General features: G+C 40.4%; 1 protein-coding gene across 5 annotated transcripts in view; it reads right to left on the reverse strand.

Moving 5' to 3' along the window:
• Window positions 1-1701: 1701 nt before the first annotated feature.
• Window positions 1702-24186, reverse strand: part of LOC135222887 (coiled-coil domain-containing protein 77-like) — a 343870-nt gene continuing 321385 nt past the window's right edge. For 4 of the 5 annotated variants that reach the window (XM_064261256.1, XM_064261254.1, XM_064261257.1 and 1 more), the window contains exons 10-11: window positions 18897-19049; window positions 1702-2862 (exon numbers count right to left, since the gene is read on the reverse strand). In XM_064261256.1, coding sequence (XP_064117326.1) covers window positions 2701-2862; window positions 18897-19049 — 315 coding nt within the window. In that variant the 3' untranslated portion in view covers window positions 1702-2700. The remainder of the gene's footprint in view (window positions 2863-18896; window positions 19050-24186) is intronic. The other variant, XM_064261255.1, reaches the window with a different exon arrangement.

A 24186-nucleotide genomic window follows, 5' to 3' on the forward strand; every position in this document is an offset into this window, starting at 1 on the left:
AACATTAAAGCTTGGTGTGTTTAGTTTGTCACATAAAAAAAACTGAAAAAAATTTCATCAACGAAGTTAAAAATATTCTGTTGCAGGTGACTAGTATGGAGATTGAAATTTATGCAATTAATACCTCATGCCCTTTAACAGAGTCAAAAGCAAAAACGTGTCCTACCTAATCATTAAAATTTTAGTTTTCTTCTTTTCTTCATAAAATGAATATTCTAACTTTCCTAGCTAAAATGCACTTCCTTACTGTAACTTAACTGATGTTGCAATCATGAGAGAGTAAAACTTTTCCATGAATAATGAATTACAGAAGGGAAGAACAGAAAAAAAAAGAAATGTTACCTAAATGTAAACATTCTATCCGGTACAATATACATAATGTGCTATATGAACAACCTTCAATTTCCATGACTTTCTTATTTCCATCAACCATAACACAGCAGCGTCTGCAGCTTGACTTATGTGGCACAATACAGATGGCATTCAAGGTTCTTTGTTGCATTATTTTGGACACCATTCTGCTTTGCTTTTTTCTCTTCTATACTATACTGTTCCTTTATCTTCACCCTGCTCTAGTTTTTACATTTCATTTATGAACAAATTCTTTAAGTTCAACTATACCTCAGAAATATGATTCGGTAGCCTCTTCAGACTGATGTGTTTCTTATAACAATATTGAAAATTACAACATATCACAAAATGTGGCCCCTTTTTATTTCAAAGACTATAAAATAAAAACATAAGTACTATTATCAATTAATTTACTTTGCTCTCACATTGCTGGCTTGAAGTGTTTACGTATCTTTATTCATATTAAAGCTTCATTGAAAATGGTAGATTATGACAATGTTTCTATGATTTGACTCCAAAATATGACATTTCTTGCTAATTATATTTTGGACATTCACACAAAAAATGTTTATGGTTAGAGTATGTAGTTACTTTATAAAGCATGAATATAAAATTTAAGGCAATGGCCAAGTGCTGGAACCTATGAGGTCATTCAGCACTAGTTACTTTATAATCTATACAGTAGAGACTGGATCATGTGGGCTATTCATCAAATATCCAAATATCCATGGGTCAAATGAGAGTGACCAATTCCAAAAACCTAACTGAGGGTGCCATTCTTTCTGTTATGATGAACTCCATATACCAACACTGGGCTTGATCTATTTCAACTTGTTGCCATCATGATCATAATTCCAAATATTTTGCCTTTTATTGTTCATAATGGGTTTGAGATTTTAAATCATCTTGTCAGTGTAGTAGAATCTTTGATTGCTTTTATTAACTTCATTTCCTTTACTGAATACATGGATAAGAAACCAGCATATTCCAACAATTATACCATCTTCACATAATTTGTAATATTTCTACATTTCCATCATCTTCATATAATTTGTAAGGTTAAAACTTAATTCTATAGTCAACCTCCCTAATGTTTTAATTTTGAGAGCTGTGGTCCCCCATGCACTTTTCATAGGGATTGTCCTCTTTTTAATAGGTTTCTTTGAGAGTGAACTACAGGTCTTGGTGTACTTGGAGCTTAGGATAATTGGTGTTTTTCTAAGCAGCAGCTGAGATGAACATACAAAAGTTACCAGAGTTGAAAATACAAAAATGCTGCTACCAAGCTGAGCTGAAAATCACTAAATGTACCACATCTGGCTCACCAAAAAAAACAAAAAAAAAAAAAAAAAAAAAAAAAAAAAAAAAATTCATAAGAAAGTTGAGATTGTTAACAATGGTTATATCAAGGCCATTCTTGCTTTGGAAATATAAGTGCAACATTTGCAAAAGATTATTAATGGTAGTAATTGCCCAAAGTATCCCAAAATAGACTTTTTACCATGTGATTTGTACTATATCTTGTCAGGAAGAAAGAAAAGGCACTTGAAAATTAAAAACTCAGAGTTTGGCTGAAGGAAGAGCCAAGTCATGTATTAATGCAAAGTCAATTTAGTTAATTGCATAGGAATTGCAAAACATTAATTATCCAAGGTACCCTAAATAGACTGTTTTACTTTGTGATTCTATAAAGATTATCCTATATTGTGCATACAAATTTGTGTTAAAGTGTATCCTATCCATGTACAACAAAACAAAAGACAGACAGCCTATGAGCAGCCATCTTTTAAATAAAAGAAGCCTTTTAATTTGAGACAATTTAGAGTAAAAATAGTAATAATTATTTCATGTGTCCTTAACTTTCAAGTTCGATAGTATAAAGGACAAGAAAGTATACTTAACAGCTCTTTTTTTATAAAGCAAAAATCTTTCTATGCATAAAAGCATGAATAAAAGAGAGTACATCCAATACCCTTCCAATTAAAGATGCCTCTCCTTGGCTGAAGGGGCCGAGAGATTGGAAAAACAATACATATGGTTTTTTAGAGCAGCAGCTACCAACAATGAAACTAATGCTCTCAGTTCATAAGTTAACTTTTCCTTAATTCACAGTTAAATTGCTTCATTATAAAAAAAATCCACTTGTCTGTATCCTTAAAATCAATATACTGAGAGACTATGCTTTGTTTCACCAATAAAAGCTATATTGATTATATGTAAATGCTTTCAAGAATGTGCAGTACAATAAAAAACACAAATAAACCATGAAGGTACAAAAAATCTGAAAATTATGTTTACACAAATTTGGAACAAAATTAGTTTCAACAAACACTGAAATTAAACAAAACTTCAGGACTCGACAGCTACTTCAGTTTCAACTTTAAGAAGCTTTCGCTTTACATCCCCTAGTTTATTCTGCACAACCCTTACAAGGTCAGAGGCTGTCTGAATCTCTTTCAAGGCATTAGCATTGACAGGTACAGCCTCATCTCCATAAATTTTCATAGTTATCTGAAATGAAAAGAAAATAACACAAACAAATTAAAAGTTTGGAAATATGATGATAAAATTATCTGAGAATCTTGAAAAGTAATTTTTAAGTTTTAAAATAGTGTGCACATAAGAAAACTAAATTGATTACAGTAATTACTTAATGGTGACAGATATAAAATGTACTGCACTGTAGCTTTAAAGGAATTTCAAACAGAACATATGCAAATCACAGATACACCCTGGCATAATATTAGTAAACATTATTCATTCTAGTATACACTCAGTTAATATTCCAATCTTTCTAGAATAAATGATCACTGATCACTAGCAGGGTAAGAGTCATTCCCTTTCATATGTATATGGTCTTCCACCCACGTAACAAGTAATTTCTCTGTCTCTTCACTGAGACCAGAAGCTTTGACCAGCATCAAAGGATATCTTAATTTCTCCTCAAGAGAAACTGCCTTCCTCTTCCCACTAGAGCTAGATGAGTGTTTCACAGACATCATGAATGCATAAAAACACTACAAATATGTAGGTGTATAAGTGTTGTACAGCATATTGCTTGCCCTGGAGGAAAACAGGTTTAAAATTCCAAATTCTGTCTCCTTGACTGTTAACCAAATTATGAAGACTGGGCTTCCAGTTTTTCTCCAATTTCAACTTGTAATCAATAATAAAAGCTGATTGTACAACCACACTGGGTTTCCTTCTCTTGGCAACTACTACCATCTTATGAGCAAGAAGAGCAGGTTGGTAGACTGGTAGTTGTATACTATATATGGCAGACTTAAGGTTTGAGGTTCCTGATGTTACAATATAGTACTTAGCAGATAGTGACTGAGGAACTGTGGCTTTGAAGACTATCCATAACAAAGACTTCTGTACTTCCTTCTAATCCAGGATGAATTCATAAGTGTATACTGGACTTAACTACATATGTACTGCTATTGAGTGATGACTGTTTTAAAGGGTCTTTGCATAGTGTTCACATTTAGTACTTTCATAGTGTATTATAAAAGAAAATCAATCAAAGCAATCCAGAAAAATTAAGGACCCACAGTCTAACTGAAAATTGAGACACTGTTCATTAAGACAAGATTTATTCTTCCTCATCAAAATGATCAAAATGAAAGATTAAATATTTATTTTTATTAATATTTAAGTTTGATACTAAAAGGCATATCATGAGTCCCTTAGATTAACATATGTCCAACCCAGATGCTTTTAGACATGTTATCTTTGCAGCAAAGAATGCCAGATTATGATAAACGATAAACAAAAGTATAAGTATCACTCTCCTTCACAATGCTTCTTTCCCTTGTTAGCCTTACAGTAAAACACTGATATAATTAGTTAAAGATTATGGTAATTTATTTTAACCCTTACAGGCTGGGCTAAATATACATTAACAACACTTGGAGATGGGGCAAACTTTAAGGGCGGCCAATAAAGAAAAGAAAAAAGTCAATGGAATTAGGAAGATAACAAATGCACATGCACAAAAAATTCTGAAAGATTTTCTGTAACTTCTGCTGGAAGTTGAAAGTGAATATTTCCAACCCTACATGGAGTCCTCTTTTCCTAGACATGCATAAAATATGATTTCTGGGCTCAGTTCGTGTCGCTGCGCGAAATATCCTTTAATCCATTATTTCTAAGGTAAATGTACTAACACATAACCAGAGAATAAATAAAATAAAGAAAAGGTCAGTACAACTGACTCGCTCACCCACCTCCAAGAGGGTGTCGGTATGAACACTATGGCGAGTGAGGACACTACCACGAACCGCTTGCCAATAGAAATCTCCCACTACAAAATCCCCACTAGAGGGGAGCCGACCCACAGAGTGGGCAGCAACTACTACTACTCCATCCCATGCTGCCGACTGCTGCGCCTCTGGTGGCCATCCTTTTCAGTTAGCGCACCGCGTATATACGTGCCCTTTTTTTGCTCTGTGTTTTTTGTGCCCCTATCTTGGATTTATTTCGTCATGGAGCGTACAGCCATCGCAGCAGCTAAGTTAAGTTAATAAGTTGTTATTGCTATTTGGTTTTTTTTTTCCGCCCTTGAGTCAGTATTTGCCGTTTTTTAGGTATAAATACGGGCTCTAGGTCGGAAGCATGGCAGCATGGTTCTGCCTCGTGGCGGGTTCGTTCTTGGTCTTCCATACCCAGAACCTTCCCTTATTTCATTACGCTCTATTATTAGTTATCTATTTTAGTATGTTAAGGGGGTCCAGCCTACTGGGTTTATGTCATGCATGCATGTCTTCTTCACCTTGCGTAGCATCTTCCATCCAGACCATAGCCACAGCATCTTAGTATCGGCCCCGGCTAGCTTTGAGTGGTAGACTTTCTTTCGAGTTAGTCGTACACTCCTGGATTTTTTCTCCTACTGATTTATTTTCTTTCTTTACGTTAAGTGATTTTGATTATTTATGTTTTAGGTTAGCCTACGGCGTCTGGCTTCACGTAGCCTAGGTTATGTATTATTGGTATCCACCTCTATTGCTTCCGCTCTTCAGTTCGGTTGCTTCTCTATACATCTCTCTGATTAGTTGGTTGCTTTATCCTAGGCTGTCGTGTTATTGTATTACATGTTACCGCTCCGTGGTCACTACGTGATCACGGAGCAGCAGAGTACGCCGTCCATCACCTTTCCTCCCGCTCTTCCATAGGGCCGGGGGGGAGGGTTGGTCTGTCCACGCTCGCTCCACATACCCGTGCCTGCCTCCCTCTCTCCCTAGGCAGGAGGGAAGTAAGGGGGGCTGGACGACCCAGACTGGACTCGACCGCTCTCTGGCTTCACGGCACGCTGCTCGGATGACTAAGGGGGGGGACTGGCCTTCCCCCCCTCCGTCGTTACTCGTCGCTCCGTTGCTAGCTCGAGTCTGTTTCGCCCTCTCGCCCTTTCCCAGCTTACTGGTGCTCTTTAATCTACGGAGCTCCGGCATCCACGTGGAAAGGTGCTAGTTCACCCTGCTGCGGGCGGACTGCGGCATACAGTTGGTCTTTACTAACCACCCACCCGCGTCGCGCTGATATCGCGACACGATCTCCGCCGCGCACCCGGACTTAGTCCGTACGTTTCTATGGCTATAGGTTTAAGTATTAGTATTTAATTTAAACTATAGTAAGTTTAATTTAAGCTACCTTAAGCCAAATCCCTCTGTTTCCTGCCCACACCGGATCTCTCCGGGGGTTCTAGCCTATTCAGGCGGTAAGGGAGGGGTTATGCCCAAAATCTTTTCGCGCTCAACCGGCATGCAGCGGAGTTCTTTTAAAACCTCTAGCCTGTAAGTGATATCTTTTAGGATGCTCATGTATCTTTTCACTTACAGACCACCAAACTGTGAGCATCCGGGATGCAATGCCATGCTCCAGGACCCCTGTGGGCATGAAGTCTGCAGATCCCATGCTCCATGCGCGACTCCGCACGGGAACCTTCAAGTCTGGTTTCACGAGACCTGCACTATTTGCTACGATCTGGTGAGCCAGCTCTTAGACGGGGTAAGTATTCCTCAACTCCCCGTTCACTAATCCCTACAAGGTTATAGTTCTTAAGTTTAATTTTAATCTCTTATTTTAAACTTAAGCTTGTTTTATATGGGATCTCGCATCCTCTATAATTTTAGTTTAACCTATTACTTAAGTTTTAATTTTAAGTTTAAACTTAAAACTAACAAATACCCTCTCTTCCAGGCTCCCGCTGTTAGAGACACCGCCCTGGCAACCCTGCGGGCTTGGGTCGGCGGTTTTGGCAAGAACGCCGCCAAGGGACAGCCCTACATCCTTGAGAAGAGGTTGGCGGTCCTGATCTTCCCCGGCGGCAAGTCAATGGGTTACGTCGACCCAGCAAGAGGCAGCCCCGACTATAGCGGCAATTCAGCAGCAGCTCGCCGCTTCGTTGACTGAACCAGGCCAGGACATCTCGTCGGAAGTCGCGACACTGGATCTAAATATTGAACCAATGGTAGGTGTTGACGACCTGTTGGTCGAGATGAGTACGTTGGACGCCCAAGGGCTTACCCTTGGGCGCCACTGGGTCTTCTACTCCTGCAAACTCTCCAGCTTCCTTCCAAGGCTTTACAGGAGCTGAGCTCCTTTATACTTCTCCTGATGCTTCCGTAAGACCTAAGGTCAAAGGACAGACGGTTGTGAAAACCCTGAGTAAGACGTCGTCGTCGTCTAAAAGACGTCGTCGGCGTCAACATCTCGCAGTCTCCGGCTACGAACCCGGAGCAGAGAGGTCCTAGAGCTTCTGGGTCCGGCTCAAACAAATCCTCAAGGAGTAGATCTTCCAAGGAGAGATCACATACTCCGGCGGAGTCAGCCGTTTCTCCTCTTCCTTTGGTACCTGTTCAGAGTTACCCGACCACCTCCGCAGCAGCTCCGGCTTTGGATCCCAATGCTGGTCTGTTGCAACACATGGGGGATTTGGTCGGTTCTCTCAAAAACAGTATGGAGCAGATGTTCTCCCGGTTGTCCGACAGGATTAACTCCCAGGATAACATTATCGCCGAACTGAGCCAGGCTCCGCTAGCTACTCCCCCACCTTTCGGCACAGGTATAGCTCAGCTTCCACCTCATGACTCTCTGCCTCCGTTCCTATGAATAACCCCTGGAGGGTGGCGTCATACGCCCCCTTCCAGGACGGGCTTATTTCTATCCCGGAGTGTGGAACTCGAAGGATTGAGGACCTTCGAGTTCTACCCGGAGGATCTACAACCGCCGTTCATTGGCTACGCCAGACTCACTGCCGCTGCCATGACGCGAGATGACAAGGTCCCTAAAGAGACAGTCCTCTATTCACGTGACCAGGCTCAAAGAGAATGGCTCAGGTGCTTAGAGGACATGGATTGTTTCTAATACGAAAATACAACCCTTTAAGAGTCCATTCACCATTTTCACAATGGAAGAGGGAACTCTGCTTCCCTTCCTTACCAAGATCGCTACGGTCACTATCCCAGCGGCCCAAAAGGGGGAGCCGTTACCGCAGCTAAAGGAAGCGGACCCTACATCTCCTTTACTTCCCTCAACCGGAGATTTATGGGAAGACCTGCCCAACACTTTTTCGGCGGGCAAAGTCAAACCAGGACTGTGCTATGGAGCAGTTTGGTGAGAAGCTGCCTAGACTTCGGACAGCCTCATTCAGGCGGAGTTTTGAGGCCAAGTCTAGGCTGGCCACGGTCTATTAACTCCATGGCCATGACAGAAGTGGCTACCATTGCTTACGGTTCTGAGCCACTATTATTCAAGCTGATCACCAAGTCACTGACTCAAACGGTACAGTCTGACATGTTTGAGTCGCCACAGCCAGAACGAATTGTCGGAAGCATGTCCTCCAGGAAGCAACTATTCGGCATGAACCGAATAAGTTGCTTTCATCATCAAACATCGGGAGCAGACCTCTTCCCCGATGCAATGGTAAAGGAGGTCCAGGCGGAAGCTACAAGGCTTAACCAAAGCCTTAAGGATCGTTGGGGTCTCACTGCAAAGAGACGCCAAGACCAAGCAGTGAGGGGTAAGGCTCAGAGGAAACCCAGACGTTTCCAGCCTTACCAAAAGAAACAGCAATGCTTCGCCCAGCCTGTTTCAGCTGTTCCATTGGTGCAGGCGGGCCCAACCCTCTACCTCCAAGGCCCAATCACAGCCTATCTATGTGATTTCCCCCCAGCCTCACCTTCCACCTCTTACGCTGTCTCCCCAGCCTTCAACCAAGTGTTCGAGGCCCAGGCCTTTCAGCCAGTATGACCGCTCGGGTAGGGGAGGCAGAGGTAAGCGATCCTTTCGTCAGAGAGGATCAGGAAGGTCCCTTAATAGAGGAAAAACACTTCCGGGGAGGCCGCGGAGGCTACCAGCATCAATGAGAACTTCCAGGTAGGAGGGAGGCTGTTTCTCTTCCGCCACCGGTGGGGATTCAGCAAATGGGCACAAAGTATTGTGTCGAAAGGCCTGGTTGGAGTTGGGTGGCGAATCCGCCCCCACCCAGACCTTTCCTTCAACTTCCATCCAAAGAATTGACGGAGTATGCGGAGGACCTCCTTCAGAAGGAGGCAGCAATAGCGAGAGTCAACAGATTAAAGTTTCAAAAGCGCTTGTTCAGCGTTCCAAAGAAAGGCTCACAAAAAAGAAGGGTAATCTTAGACTTGTCCCCGTTTAAACTTGGCCATTCGCTGCGACAAGTTCAAGATGCTCACCATCTCGCAGGTGCGGACCTTACTTCCCCGTGGGGCCGTCACCACCTCTATCGATCTTACAGACGCATACTATCATATCTCTATTGCAAGACACTTTCGCCCTTATCTGGGCTTCAAGATAGGAGATCAAGCATTCTCCTTCAAGGTAGTTCCCTTCGGTCTGAACGTAGCACCCAGGGTGTTCACGAAGTTGGCGGAAGTGGTCGTCCAACAACTAAGATCGCAAGGGATCATGGTAGTAGCGTATCTCGACGATTGGTTAATTTGGGCTCCAACAGTCGAGGAATGTCGCAAAGCAACACTGAAAGTAATCCAGTTCCTGGAATATCTAGGGTTCAAGATAAACAGGACCAAATCGAGACTCACTCCGGAGTCAAACTTTCAGTGGCTGGGCATTCAATGGAATCTATCCTCCCATACTCTGTCGATTCCATCAGCCAAGAGAAAAGAAATAGCGAAGTCAGTAAAGCAATTTCTAGGACACAACTTGCTTCAAGGAGAACCCAGGAAAGGATTCTGGGTTCACTCCAGTTTGCATCAGTGACAAACATCTTGATGAAAGCCAAACTGAAAGACCTAACCAGAATCTGGCGCTCACGAGCAAATGTCAGGTCCAGGGACAAATTATCATCAGTCCCTCAGATTCTGCGGAATCGTCTACGCCCTTGGTCAAAAGTCAAGAACCTGTCAATATCAGTACCCCTTCAGTTTCCTCCTCCGGGGATTACCATCCCACAGGACGCTTCATTAAGCGGCTGGGGAGGATATTCTCAGTTCAAGAAGGTTCAAGGAACCTGGTCACCCAGTTCCGTCAGCTTCACATAAATGTACTGGAAGCAATGGCAGTGTTCTTGACTCTAAAAAGGTTACGTCCGCCAAAGAACTCCCACATAAAGCTAGTTTTAGACAGCGCAGTGGTAGTCCATTGTGTAAACAGGGGAGGCTCCAAGTCACGTCATCTGAATCATGTCATGGTAGCCATCTTCTCCCTGGCGGACAAGTTCAGTTGGCACCCTTCTCCTCCACCCATATAGCTGGAGTGAGAAAACGTCATAGCAGATGCTCTATCCCGATCAGTTCCTCTGGAGTCGGAATGGTCACTGGAGACAACAGTTCGTTCCAATGGATCCTCCGGAGGGTTCCAGGTCTACAAGTGGATCTATTCGCATCCCAAGCGAACCACAAACTCCCATGTTATGTCCCCCAACCTGGACCCTCTGGCCTATGCCACAGACGCCCTGTCCATAGACTGGAACAACTGGGAGAAGATTTATGTCTTTCCTCCAGTGAATCTTCTCCTGAAGGTGCTGAACAAACTCAGGATGTTCAAGGGTCAAGTGGCTCTAGTAGCCCCAGACTGGCCGCCGAAAGAGCAATTGGTACCCTCTCATTCTGGAACTGGGTCTTCGTCCTCTTCGAATTCCCAATCCCAGGCTCTCCCAGTCAGTACAAACGAAGACTGTGTTCGCTTCCTCAGGAATTCTCAAAAACCCTAACTTTATGGACTTCATGAAGTTTGCGGCTAAAAGAGATGCGAATATTGATCCTCAAAAATATTCTCTTCTTGGAATCTGATAAAAGAGATTCAACTTTGAGACAGTATGATGCTGCAGTCAAAAAGTTAGCAACCTCCTGAGAGAATCAGATATTAGAATCATGACAATCAATCAGCTATATCCTTTTTCAGATCTTTATTTGAAAAAGGCTTAGCAGCTAGCACTATTACGACAAACAAGTCAGCCTTGAAAAAGATTTTTCAACTCGGTTTCAGCATAGACTTGACAGACTCTTACTTCTCGTCTATTCCCAAGGCTTGTGCTAGACTTAGACCTTCAGTGAGGCCTACGTCAGTATCATGGTTCTTAAATGATGTTCTAAAGCTGGCTTCAGAACAGATAATACGACATGTTCATTTATAATGCTCTTAAGAAAAACTCTATTTTTATTAAGCTTGGCTTCAGGAGCTAGAATTTCAGAACTGTCGGCATTATCCAGAGATCCGGATCATGTTGAATTTCTTCCCACAGGGGAAGTTCTACTTTCTCCGGAAAGTAGTTTTATAGCAAAGAATGAAGATCCTTTGATGAGGTGGGAACCGTGGAAGGTTGTACCCCTTCCACAAGATATTTCTCTTTGTCCAGTATCGACCTTACGAGCCTTTCTGTCCAGGACATCCTCATCCTCATCGGGTCCTCTCTTTAAGAGAGAAAAAGGTGGTACTTTATCTATTAAAGGCATCAGGCAACAGATCCTGTACTTTATTAAGCAAGCCAATCCTGATTCCTTCCCTAAAGCAACATGATGTCAGGGCAGTAGCCACCTCAATTAACTATTTCCAACACATGAATTTTCGATGATTTAAAAAGTATACTGGATGGAAATCGCCGACAGTATTTAAGCGTCATTACTTAAAGTCCTTGGAAGCTCTGAAATTTTCAGCAGTTGCGGCGGGTAACATAGTTTCCCCCGACTCTGCTTAATCTTTAGTAGAAGATCCAGTTTCTCCTTTCTACCTATCTCACCCAACAGTTCGTCTATACCTGCCATGTTCATCTACGTTTACCTTGAGTCTTAGCTGCTCTTATGATGGTATAGTGGGTGCCCCCTTATTTTTTGCTAGGGTCACTCACAATGATTGTATATAATGATCTCTTTGATGTGATCCCCTTATATGCTGGGGAGGGTGACACATCTTATTTACAATGGTTACGGGTTTTTGTATACTAAGTCATATACATTCCTTTATTATATTATTGTTGAAGTTTTGTTCTATTCAATTTATTGTTATAATTGCTTTAATTGTCTTTGTACATATTAACTATACACAGATACTAATCTCAACATATATCCATGTAAGCCCTGTATATATATGTTAAATTTAAGTTAATTTTAAGAATATTATTAACCTTAAGTTAATTTTAAGTAATATTTCTATTTTGTATCATTGTGTATATGTTATATCTATTAGCAATTATATTTCTTCATTTTATGTTATCTTTTATTTGAGACCCTTTTTTGTCTGTTTTATTTCTTCTTTACAATCTTGTGCTATTTCTCTGGTACGATTTCGCGCAGCGACACGAACTGAGCCCAGAAAAGGGATTTTGACGTAAGGAAAAATCTATTTCTGGGCGATTGGTTCGTCGTCGCCAGCGAAATCCCGCCCTGCCCATCCCAACGCTCAAGATTGTCTGCTAACTTCAGGATGGCCACCAGAGGCGCAGCAGTCGGCAGCATGGGATGGAGTAGCAGTAGTTGCTGCCCACTCTGTGGGTCGGCTCCCCTCTAGTGGGGATTTTGTAGTGGGAGATTTCTATTGGCAAGCGGTTCGTGGTAGTGGTCTCACTCGCCATAGTGTTCATACCGACCACCTCTTGGAGGGTGAGCGAGTCAGTAGTACTGACCTTTTCTTTATTTATTTATTCTCTGGTATGTGTTAGTACATTTACCTTAGAAATAATGGATTTTTAAAGGATATTTCGCTGGCGACACGAACCAATCGCCCAGAAATAGATTTTTCCTTACGTCAAAATCCCTTTATTGTAGCAAGTTATACAAGTCCTTTCTAATACGCAATTGTTTTGAGTTATAAATATCCTTTCTAATACATAATTGTATTGAGTTATAAATATCCTTTCTTATATTTGTATTGAGTTATATATGCCTTTTCAAATATTTTTATAGTTATACATGTCCTTTCTATTTCTTTGTACAGGCAGTCCCTGGTTATCGCCGGAGGTTCCATTCTCGGCAGGGTGCTGATAAGCGAAAACTGTCATTAACAGAAACTTGGCAGGTGCCGAGTTTCTATAAATGGCGCCTATGTTAGGTATGTTATGGTGCCATAACTCTATTTTCGGCACCTTGTGGCACCGATAGCCGATAACTGAAACTCAGTCTGTTATGGCGCCATAAATCTCTAATTTTATGGCGCTACAAAAGTGCCATAAATCAGATCACCATTAAACGAGTACCGGGACTAGCTGTATTACTTTATTTTGTAACAGCTCTCACATCATAAAAGATAAGAACTACATCCGGCAACAAACACTGAGTATATTTATGGACAAATATTTATGAGATGTATCGGGATATTATACACGTAGTACCTTATAGTGAGTTACACATTCTTCCTAAAGATTGAAAAAGAAACCCACAAAATCACTTTGTAACTTGTTTACTTCTAAGTATTTACATTTAGTTTTACTCCACACTCGAGTACTTTCAGGCCCTGTCTGTGGTAGCCTGGGTCAAGGCCCAGCAGCTACCCAGGCTAACATCCCAAACATCTCTTGAGAATGGGCCACAGACAGGGCCTGAAAGTACTCGAGTGTGGAGTAAAACTAAATGTAAATACTTAGAAGTAAACAAGTTACAAAGTGATTTTGTGGGTTTCTTTTTCAATCTTCAGAAGAAAACTGAAAGAAGTTTTTGTTTGATTCTTCCTAATATCGTTTTGTACTAATTAATTGTACAAAATTACTATTCCAACTGACATACTATGTAAAAGATAAGAACTAAAACCAGCAACAATCCTTTTGTACACAATACATATTTACTAGTGCGTAAATACATACGAAATGTACAGGGACAGGGTGATGTATAGTACCATCCCCCATGAAACCTCATACGAGACTATTCTTAATTGTATCATTGAGCCGAATTGTGAGTGCTGACATCAGTCATTCAGGTGATCTGAATTTTTCCCACAAATTTATCCAAACAGCATGAAGCAATACATTGATTCCAAAGCGAGTACTATATCCAAATTGAAACAAATAGATAGATAGATAGAGTACACAATTTAGGCTGGAAGGTCAAGCACTAGGACCTAGTATATCTATTGTTAAGCTTCACAAAATCATATCTTAATGCAAGGGGTTAATAGGACATTTGAGTGCTTTGGTTCAACACTTTCAATTGTTCAGTTCAGTTGATAGGTGTACACTGCATTGTCCCAACCTCGCATGGTACGAATGCGTTCATTGTTGTATTCCTTGAGCAACACATGCATTACCGTTTGCCTCTTATTTTTATCCATTTCCTTCAGCCTCTTCTTACTTAGCAGTCTAATTTCTGAAACTTGACCTTGTTTCACTTGTAACTCTCAATTACAAAAAATCCTTTGGAAGAGCCTTTGTGTCTAACAGTGCACCTCAGTAGTAGGGTTAAGCTTCTTTTTAGGTAATAATAATCTCAGGCATTTGCTATTCCACAACCTATGAACCATGGTATCATATAGCCTTGAGATACAATTCTACTGTATCTTGTACCCTCCAACACATTCCCTTCAATTGATTTACCTGTAAAGATTATATTATGGAAGTTGTAATTTCATCTTTACACATTAAAAATGTATCCATCTTTTACTGCTCCATTCTACTCTTTGCAGGTTTTTCCTTTCACACTTTATTTATATTCTATTCTATAGTCTTAATCATCATCATCATCATCATCTATACTACTACTACTACTACTACTACTATAATACTACTACTACTACTACTACTACTACTACTTCTACTACTACTACTACTAGTCCTCTTAAGCATACTTTATTAAAAGTAATGGCTACTTCACAGCATTACACTTGTAGAGATTCTTCTCTATTTTACGAATAGTGGCTTTTTCCATGCTACTTAAACAGGCTAGTAGCCTAAAGGGGCCATGATTAAATACAGTGTCAAAACAGGTCTATATATTTGAATTTTACAGATAAACTATGATACCATAGTCATCAAAGTCATTAATGATTTTCTGTCTCTCTCTCTCTCTCTCTCTCTCTCTCTCTCTCTCTCTCTCTCTTAAGGCGAGCTTTCGTCTGGAGCTGCCAGACATCCTTGGGCTGGGAAGCTGAGGGTGGACTGATCTTGGTGTGGTGTCTGTCCTCCTTATATTTGGGGTTGACAGCAGGGGGTCTGCCCCATGCTGATCTTCTATTGGCTGGTGGCGGTGAGTTTTCGTTTTCATTGGTGGCTTGAGCCAGGTCTCAAGCCACTTTCTCCAAGTCGATGGTTGCGATGCTGCAGATCCTGCAGCCGTCTAGACCTCCTGAGCAGTGCGGTAACATTGATGGGCGTTGCGCTACGCTGTGGGATGTCACGGCTAATTTGATTTCCATCGGCTGCAGGAGTACCTTGCTCGGGACCGTTGTCTTCCATGGACTTGTCGTGATCGGTGGTGTCATTGTTGGTGGCAGGTCTTCTCATACTCGTAGGGAGGTGAAATTCTTCCTGCGTCGTATTCAGTGTAGGTTTTATTTGCTGGATGAGAAGCGCCTCCAGCAGGCACAACAGACGGGCATCAGGGGACTTCCCGATGATCTTCTTCGTATACTGTATGAAGACATCCTGGGAGATGGCCTCTTGATATTTGGCAAGGGCGTGATTCTTGATAGCCCCCTCTTGGGCATGGCATGAGAGTCTCTTTGACAGGCGCATGGTAGTCATACCTACGTAGGTGCTGCTGCATTCGCGGACTGGGCATGTATACTGGTACACTACATGCATCTGCTTCAGGGGTCTTGTAGCTGTGGAGAGGGGTTATTTTTCATAATAAGGTCACGCGTCGTCCGATTCTGGTAATATATGATGAAGTCGATATTCTTGGTGTTGTCGGTCAGGGATACATTTTCAGAAATAATTTTCTTAATGGAGTCCTCTTCTTCACGGTAATGGGAACTAATGAAGGTTTTGTAGTACAGCTTGATATTATCCTGGGGGCGGGCTGCAGGCTCTCACTACCGTACCATTTCTCCAGGGCTGTGCGGACTTCATTACTGATTAATTTATTTGAATACCCGTTATTCACAAGTACTTGGGAGGCGCGGTCGAGTTCCTGGTGAGTGTCCTGCCAGGTCGAGCAGTGGGAGAGGGCTCTCCTGACGAAGACCTTGACGGTGGTGCTTTTGAATCTGGCGGGGCACTCGCTGTCACCGTTGAGGCAAAGTCCTAGATTGGCTTCTTTGTGTAGACGGAAGTACGGAGACTGTCTTCCGTCTTGCTTACAAGGACATCGAGGAAGGGGAGCCGATCGTTGGAGCTGAGTTCAACTGTGTAATTCAACACACTGCACTGCTGAAATGCTTGACGGAGGGCTTCTACCTCATCCTCGGCGGCGACTTGCAAAAAGATGTCGTCAATATAATGTCCATATCTGCGGGGTTGCTGCATCCTGGCGAAGACCCATTCCTCCATGGTGCCCACATAAAAGTTAGTAAAGAGGACCCCCAGTGGGGAGCCCATCGCCATGCCGTCCATTCTAGTGGAACATCTGGCCACGGTGGGTGGAGAAAGGGGACCTTCTTTGTGCAGATCTCCAGCAGCGTACGGAGCAAGGCTTCAGGTATGTCGAGGGGCGCTGTCGACCGATTCCTGTAGACACGATCAAGGATTATATCTATGGTTTCATCAACAGGCACGTTCGTACATAGGGACTCCACGTCCAGCGAGGCGATAATCCCGGTGCCAAGGGCATCCTTGATGGCTTCTAAGAATTTTGCCGAAGACTGCAGGCTGTACCGACTATAGCAGCATGTCCTGGTGCCCTTCAAGAAGAAGGTAGTCATTGACTGGACGACACAGAATTTGATAATCCTGAACATGACACATCCACTGAAGAAGACAACCCCGCAGGAAAGAAACCAACGTACCCTGGGAACATCAAGAGATGCCTCATCCGCCTTCAGGAGGATGACATGAAGCAGCGGATGAGAGATGCCCTGCGCAAGCTTATTTCCCTGAACGACGGCAAACTATGTGTCCCTGAACAAAGCCAAGGATACATTAACCTTACTGATTACGACCCCACCCCCAATCAAGATGCCATACTCTGCTGGAGATCTGTACGAAGAAGGCCTCTTTCTCCACCCACCATGGCCAGATGTTCTGCCAGAAGGACGGCGTGGCGATGGGCTCCCCACTGGAGGTCCTCTTTGCTAACTTTTATATGGGCACCGTGGAGGAATGGGTCTTCGCCAGGATGCAGCAACCCCGCAGGTATGGACGTTATATTGATGACATTTTTGTGCAAGTCGACGCTGAGGATGAGGTAGAAGCCCTCCGTCAAGCATTTCAGCAGTGCAGTGTGCTGAATTACACAGTTAAACAAAGCTCCAACGATCGGCTCCCCTTCCTCGACGTCCTTGTAAGCAAGAAGGAAGACGGTCACCGGACTTCCGTCTGCAAAAAGAAGACCAATCTAGGACTTTGCCTCAACGGTGACAGCGAGTGCCCTGCCAGACTCAAAAGCACCACCGTCAGGGCCTTCGTCAGGAGAGCCCTCTCCCACTGCTCGACCTAGTAGGACACTCACCAGGAACTCGACCGCGCCTCCCAAGTACGTGTGAATAACGAGTATTCAAATAAATTAATCAGTAAGGAAGTTCCGCACAACCCTGGAGAAATGGTACAGTAGTGAGAGCCTGCACCCCCGCCACCAGGATATGTAATATCAAACTGTACTACAAAGCCTTCATGAGTTCCCATTTCCGTGAAGAGGACTCCATGAAGAAAATTATTTCTGAAAATGTGTCCCTGACCAACAACACCAAGAATATTGACTTAATCATATATTACCAGAACTGGAGGATGTGCCACCTTATTATGAAAAATAACCCCTCTTCATAGGTACGTGACCCCCTGAAGCAGATGCATGTAGTGTGCCAGTATACATGCCCAGACCGCGAATGTAGCGGCATCTACCTAGGTATGACTACCATGCGCCTGTCGAAGAGACTCTCATGCCATGCCCAAGAGGGGGCTATAAAGAATCATGCCCGTAAACATCAAGAGGCCATCTCCCGGGATGCCACCATACACAACACAAAGATCATCGGGAAGGCCCCTGATGCCGGTCGGTTGTGCCTGCTAGAGGCGCTTCTCATCCAGCAAATATAACCTAAACTGAATATGACACAGGAAGAATTTCTCCTCCCTATGAGTATGAGAAGACCTGCCACCAACAATGACACCACCGATCACGACAAGTCCATGGAAGACAACGGCCCCGAACGAGGTACTCCTGCAGCTGATGGAAATCAAATTAGCCGTGACGTCCCACAGCGTAGCACAACGCCCATCAACGTTACCGCGCCGCTCAGGAGGTCTAGATGGCTGCAGGATCTGCAGCATCGCAACCATCGACTCAGAAAAAGTGGCTTGAGACCTGGCTCAAGCCACCAATGAAAACGAAGACTCACTGCCACCAGCCAATAGGAGATCAGCATGAGGCAAACCCCCTGCTGTCAACCCCAAATATAAGGAGAACGGACACCACACCAAGATCAGTCCACCCTCAGCTTCCCAGCCCAAGGATGTCTGGCAACTCCAGACGAAAGCTCGCTTTAAGAAAGAAAGAGAGAGAGAAAATTGTTAATGACTTTGATGACTATGGTATCATAGTTTATCTGTAAAATTCAAATATATAGACCTATTTTGACACTATTTGATCATGACCTCTATAGGTGCTCTACTAGCCTGTTTAAGTAGCATGGAAAAAGACGCTACGTATTCGTAAAATAAACAAGAATCTCTACAAGTGTAATGCTGCTGAAGTAGCCTTACTTTTAATAATAATCATAATAATAATAATAATAATAATAATAATAATAATAACAATAATAATAATAATTCATTGAATACTATTTCCAAGCAAATATATTTCATGATGAAATAGCCTGTGCACACTGAAATTAAACACTTATTAGCAGAGGAAATAAAAAATGTTATTCTACATATAAAATTCAAACAAGGGAAAATAGAATTTTTACTTTATACAAAAATGCTAGTACTGTACTATATACAGTTAATCAATTACTTATATATTTCCAAAACACAAAAATATGTTTACCTTATATAATTGAGATATAAGAGTCTTCAAATCATTTCTTAACAGCTGTATATCACTCTGGAACCCTCTCAGATCAGATTTTCTGCGTTCTTCTGAACGTCTGACATAACGCTCCAATGATTCAACTTCATGAGTCAGTTTTTTTATTTTTTCCTTTGATAAAAAAAATAATGATTCATGAACATACAACCTTGATCCAGTTACACAGTTGATTCCTTATGTCACTAAAGAATTCTAAGACAACTAGTGCAAAAACTCATTTTCCTTCAAATTTACAAGAGCTGCCATTAGTGAAGCAAAGGTCATTATATCAAAATACATCTTGAAAATTCTAAAATATACAATACGTAGTCATACAATATGTAAATACAGTGGACCCCCCGTATACGCATTCTCCAGATTCGCAGATTTCTCTTGGGAACATTTCCCCGCATTATTCGCGGAAAATTCGCGCATTTGCGGTATTTTTCTATAATAAATATCCACATATTCCTGGTTTTTTTATGAATTTCATCATAAAATGCACTTTTTGTGATAAAACTATTAAAAAACCAAGCATGAAAATTTTTAGTGGGTTTTTCTTGAGTTTTAACTAACAAAATAGGCTGTTTTTAGCATTTTTATAGGGGTTCCAAACATTCGCGGGTTCTAAATATTCACGGGTGGGTCTGGTACACATCCCCCGCGAATACGGGGGGACCACTGTATATATATTAACCCTTTTAACGCCAATTGGACGTATTAAACGTCGATTTAAATTGTCTGTTGGGTGCCGATTGGACGTATGGTACGTAGCTATAAAAAAAGTTTTTTTAAATTCGCGGAAAAATAGTTATAGGCCTACTAGGTGAAAACTTTTGAATCACGCGCCTTGGGGGATGCTGGGAGCTCACGGATCAAGGCGTTGTTTTGTTTACAATCGTCACAGGCGCACTAAAAAGTATCAGCGACACATCCCAGAAATTATTTCGTCACTTTGACATAATTTTTGCACCATTTTATATTAGCCATTACATGGAGTATTATATATGAAAATGTTCACAATTTCACGTAGAATACAACTAAAAACAACTCATGGTTGTAGCTTTTATCAGTTTTGAAATATTTTCATATAAATAACGATAATTGCCAAAATTTCAACCTTCGGTCAACTTTGACTGTACCGAAATGGTCGAAAAACGCAATTGTATGCTAAAACTCTTATATTCTAGTAATATTCAACCATTTACCTTCATTTTGCAACAAATTGGAAGTCTCTAGCACAATATTTCAATTTATGGTGAATTTATGAAAAAAAACTCCTTCCTTACGGCCGCGCGGTAACTCTTCCGAAAAAATCATTAATTTTTTCATCAGATTGTCGTAATGTTTGCACCATTTTAAATTACCCGTTACATAAAGTTTTATATATGGAAAGGTGTGCAATTTCATGTAGAATACAACTAAATAAAACTCATGGTTGTAGCTTTTATCAGTTTTGAAATATTTTTGTATAAATAACGATAAATGCCAAAATATCCACCTTCAGTCAACTTTGACTATACCGAAATGGTAAAAAACGCAATTGTAAGCTAAAACTCTTACATTATTGTAATATTCAATCATTTACCTTTATTTTGCAGCAAATTAGAAGTCTCTAGCACAATATTTCGATTTATGGTGAATTTATGAAAAAGAAAAAAACATTTTCCTTACGTCCGCGCGGTAACTCTTCCGAAAAAAATCAGAATTTTTTTTGTCCGATTGTCGTAATGTTTGCACCATTTTAAATTAGCCGTTACATAAAATTTTATATATGAAAATGTGCACAATTTCACGTAGAATACAAAAAAAAACAACCCATGGTTGTAGCTTTTATCAGTTTTGAAATATTTTCATATAAATAACGATGTGTCAAAATTTCAACCTTTGGTCAACTTTGCTCAACCGAAATGGTCAAAAAACGCAATTGTAAGCTAAAACTCTTACATTCTTGTAATATTCAATCATTTACCTTTATTTTGCAATAAATTCGAAGTCTCTAGCACAATATTTCTATTTATGGTGAATTTATGTAATAAACTTTTTCCTTCCGCGCGGCAACTCTTCCGAAAAAACCATACATTTTTTCGTCCGATTGTCGTAAAGTTTGCACCATTTTAAATTAGCCGTTACATAAAGTTTTATATATGAAAATGTGCGCAATTTCATGTTGAATACAACTAAAAACAACCAATGGTTGTAGTTTTTATCAGTTTTGAAATATTTTCATATAAATAAAGATAAACAGAAAAAATTCGTCCTTTGGTCAAATTTAACTCGATCGAAATGGTCGAAAACTGCAATTGTAAGCTACAACACTTACAGTCTAGTAATATTCAATCAATTACCTTCATTTTGCAACAAACGGGATATCTCTAGCACAATATTTCGATTTATGGTGAATTTTTAAAAACAGCTTTTTTTTACGTCCGCGCGTTATGAATTCCTGCATCATTTTGTGATAATATTTTCTCTGTGTTGCCTTGATTGTTTTACATTGTGTTATATACCAAAATGATTGCAATTTAGTGTACAATACAAGGACAAAAAAATTAACTTGTTAGTTTCAACCGCTTTGCTCACAGCGCGATTTGTATACAATTATATCTGAATTTTTTTTTTGCACTGTCACATATCCCAATATTTATATATAATAATGATATTTTTTCATTTCTGATGGTTGCATACTAAACTTCAGGCAATGATAAAAAAAGGAGCCAAAAATGAACTCTTAATCTTGAAAAGTAAGCGTGCTGTGATTTTTTGAAAATACATTTTTTCCGCTTTGGCGCTCACTCGCGAACGCTGCCGGCATATGGGAGACGATTTTTAAAATACCGCTTCACCATTTAAGGGTTAAGAAACGAAAGTTTTTTTTCATAGGTTTGGTAAATGGGACATTAATAACTGGGAAAAAAAAAGTTGTTCCCTGACGAATCCACATTCCATTGCTTGGAAAGCACCTCGACGAAAGTTTGGCGAAGTCCCCGCCTTAACAAGTGCAGTGACAAACTTATTCGTCCTTGTGAAAAGTTTCCCAAAACTTTGATGGTATGGGGTTCTATGGGTTATGAGGGAGTTGGGGAATTGTGTATTTTTGAAAATAATGAACGAGTGAACCAGCACATTTATTACGTTGTGCTAAATGAATATTTAGAGGGGAGCTGAGAAGACAGGTGCTTCGATTCTTCAGCAAGACAGCGCACGACGGCATTGATTAGGAACTGGTTGCAGGATTGTGGTGTGGAGCTTTTAAGTGACTGGCCTCCTAATTCCCCTGATTTTAGTCCCATTGAAAATCTGTGGTCAATCATTAAACAACGTTTGCAGACGGCTGACTGCTCCAATATCGAGAAACCCAAAGCCGCCATCATCGCTGCTTGCAACAGTATCGAACCAGAGATTTGTCAGCACCTCATTGAAAGTGTTCCCCGATGGCTGAAGGCAGCTAAGGAGAACAAATTTGGTGCAACCAAATACTAGAAAGCCTAAGGTAAACTGACACACAATTTCAATATCTTAACTAAATTTTTGCATTCCTTTACAGGTCGAAAAAGGTGCGCGTGTGTATGCGTTTGCCTAAATTGCACTGGGGTGTAAAGACTTTTGGCGCTACTATAATATATAATATTATATATATATCTATATATATATAGATATATATATATATAATATATATATATATATATTATATATGGTTATATATATATATATAATATATGATATATATATATATATATATAGATATAATCTATATATCTATATATATATATATGTCTATATATATATATACTATATATATAAATATATATAAATATATATATATATATATATAATATATATATATATAACATATACATATACATACAGAATACATACATACATACATACATACAGGTACTATCCGACTTACAACCTACTCGACATACGACCACTCGTACTTACAACCTTACTTCAGACAGTTGACCATTGAGTTACTTGGCATTGCGCCATCTCATGAGAACTCTCATCACTCAGGCAGCATCAGTTTGAGTTACCCTGCCCATATCTGCAGCATCATTGGTATTAACTGTACTGTAGACTGAATTGCAAACCAATTTACGTAAGAATCGACTTCTGACATGTATGCAAGAACCTAACCCCATTGTAACTCAATGCCTGATTGTACGTATATACTATTACCTAAATGATTAAAATGTATTAGTAGAAGTACATTATGGTAAAAAGATTGAAATAATGATTGTACAATTACATTACAGTACTAAGTAGGCACTTATATAGCAAAGGTTTGATAGTATACCCTACCCAGTATGTTGGCCACTTTCTAAGGTTCGACTTACATCCATTCCGACTTACAACCAGTGGGTCGGAACCAAACTTGTTGTAAGTAGGATAGTACCTGTACATACATATACATACTACATACATACATACCATACATAATATATATGATATATATAATATATTATAATATATATATATATATATTATATTATCATATATAATATATATATATATATATTAATATATATATATATATGTATATATTATTTATATATTATATTGTATGTTATACTAAATATATAACATCATATATATATATATATATATTATATATTATATATAGATCGTATATATATTATATATATAATATGAAATATTTATCACATCACCGTAATTCATATACAGGCAGTCCCCGGGTTACGACAGTCTCGGCTTATGACTTTCCGAGGTTACGACGCATGTTCCAGGGTTACAACGCCTACAAAGCTCATCTGGCAGATGAAATATGACACCAAAAATGCAAAATAATCAATATTTGAAGGTTTTTTTGATGAAAAATGCCATAAGAATGCAGTTTACATAGTTTTCATTGCACCCAAAGCATTAAAAGTAAGGTTTTCTTAGGATTTTTGATGATGTTCCGGCTTACAACGATTTTCGGCTTACGACGCGTCTCAAGAATGGAACACCCGTCGTAACCTGGGAACTGCCTGTAAATCATTCGAGGTACAAATGTCTTTAAATATCTAATTTGCTCTACCTCGGAATTGATATATTTTCATATATGTAAACTGAAGGGGAATTTTTAGTTGATAATAATTTCGTCCCCTCAAGGGATCGAACCACTGTCCAGCGGACAGGCACGAAATCAGGACGACATTGACGTTACCGAATCGGCAATGTCAATGTCATCCTGATTTCCTGCCTGTCTGCTGGACTGTGGTTCGATCCCATGAGGGGACGAAATTATTATCAACTAAAAATT

Source organism: Macrobrachium nipponense, chromosome 8 (assembly GCF_015104395.2).
Source record: "Macrobrachium nipponense isolate FS-2020 chromosome 8, ASM1510439v2, whole genome shotgun sequence".
NCBI classification, from domain to species: Eukaryota; Metazoa; Arthropoda; class Malacostraca; order Decapoda; family Palaemonidae; genus Macrobrachium; species Macrobrachium nipponense.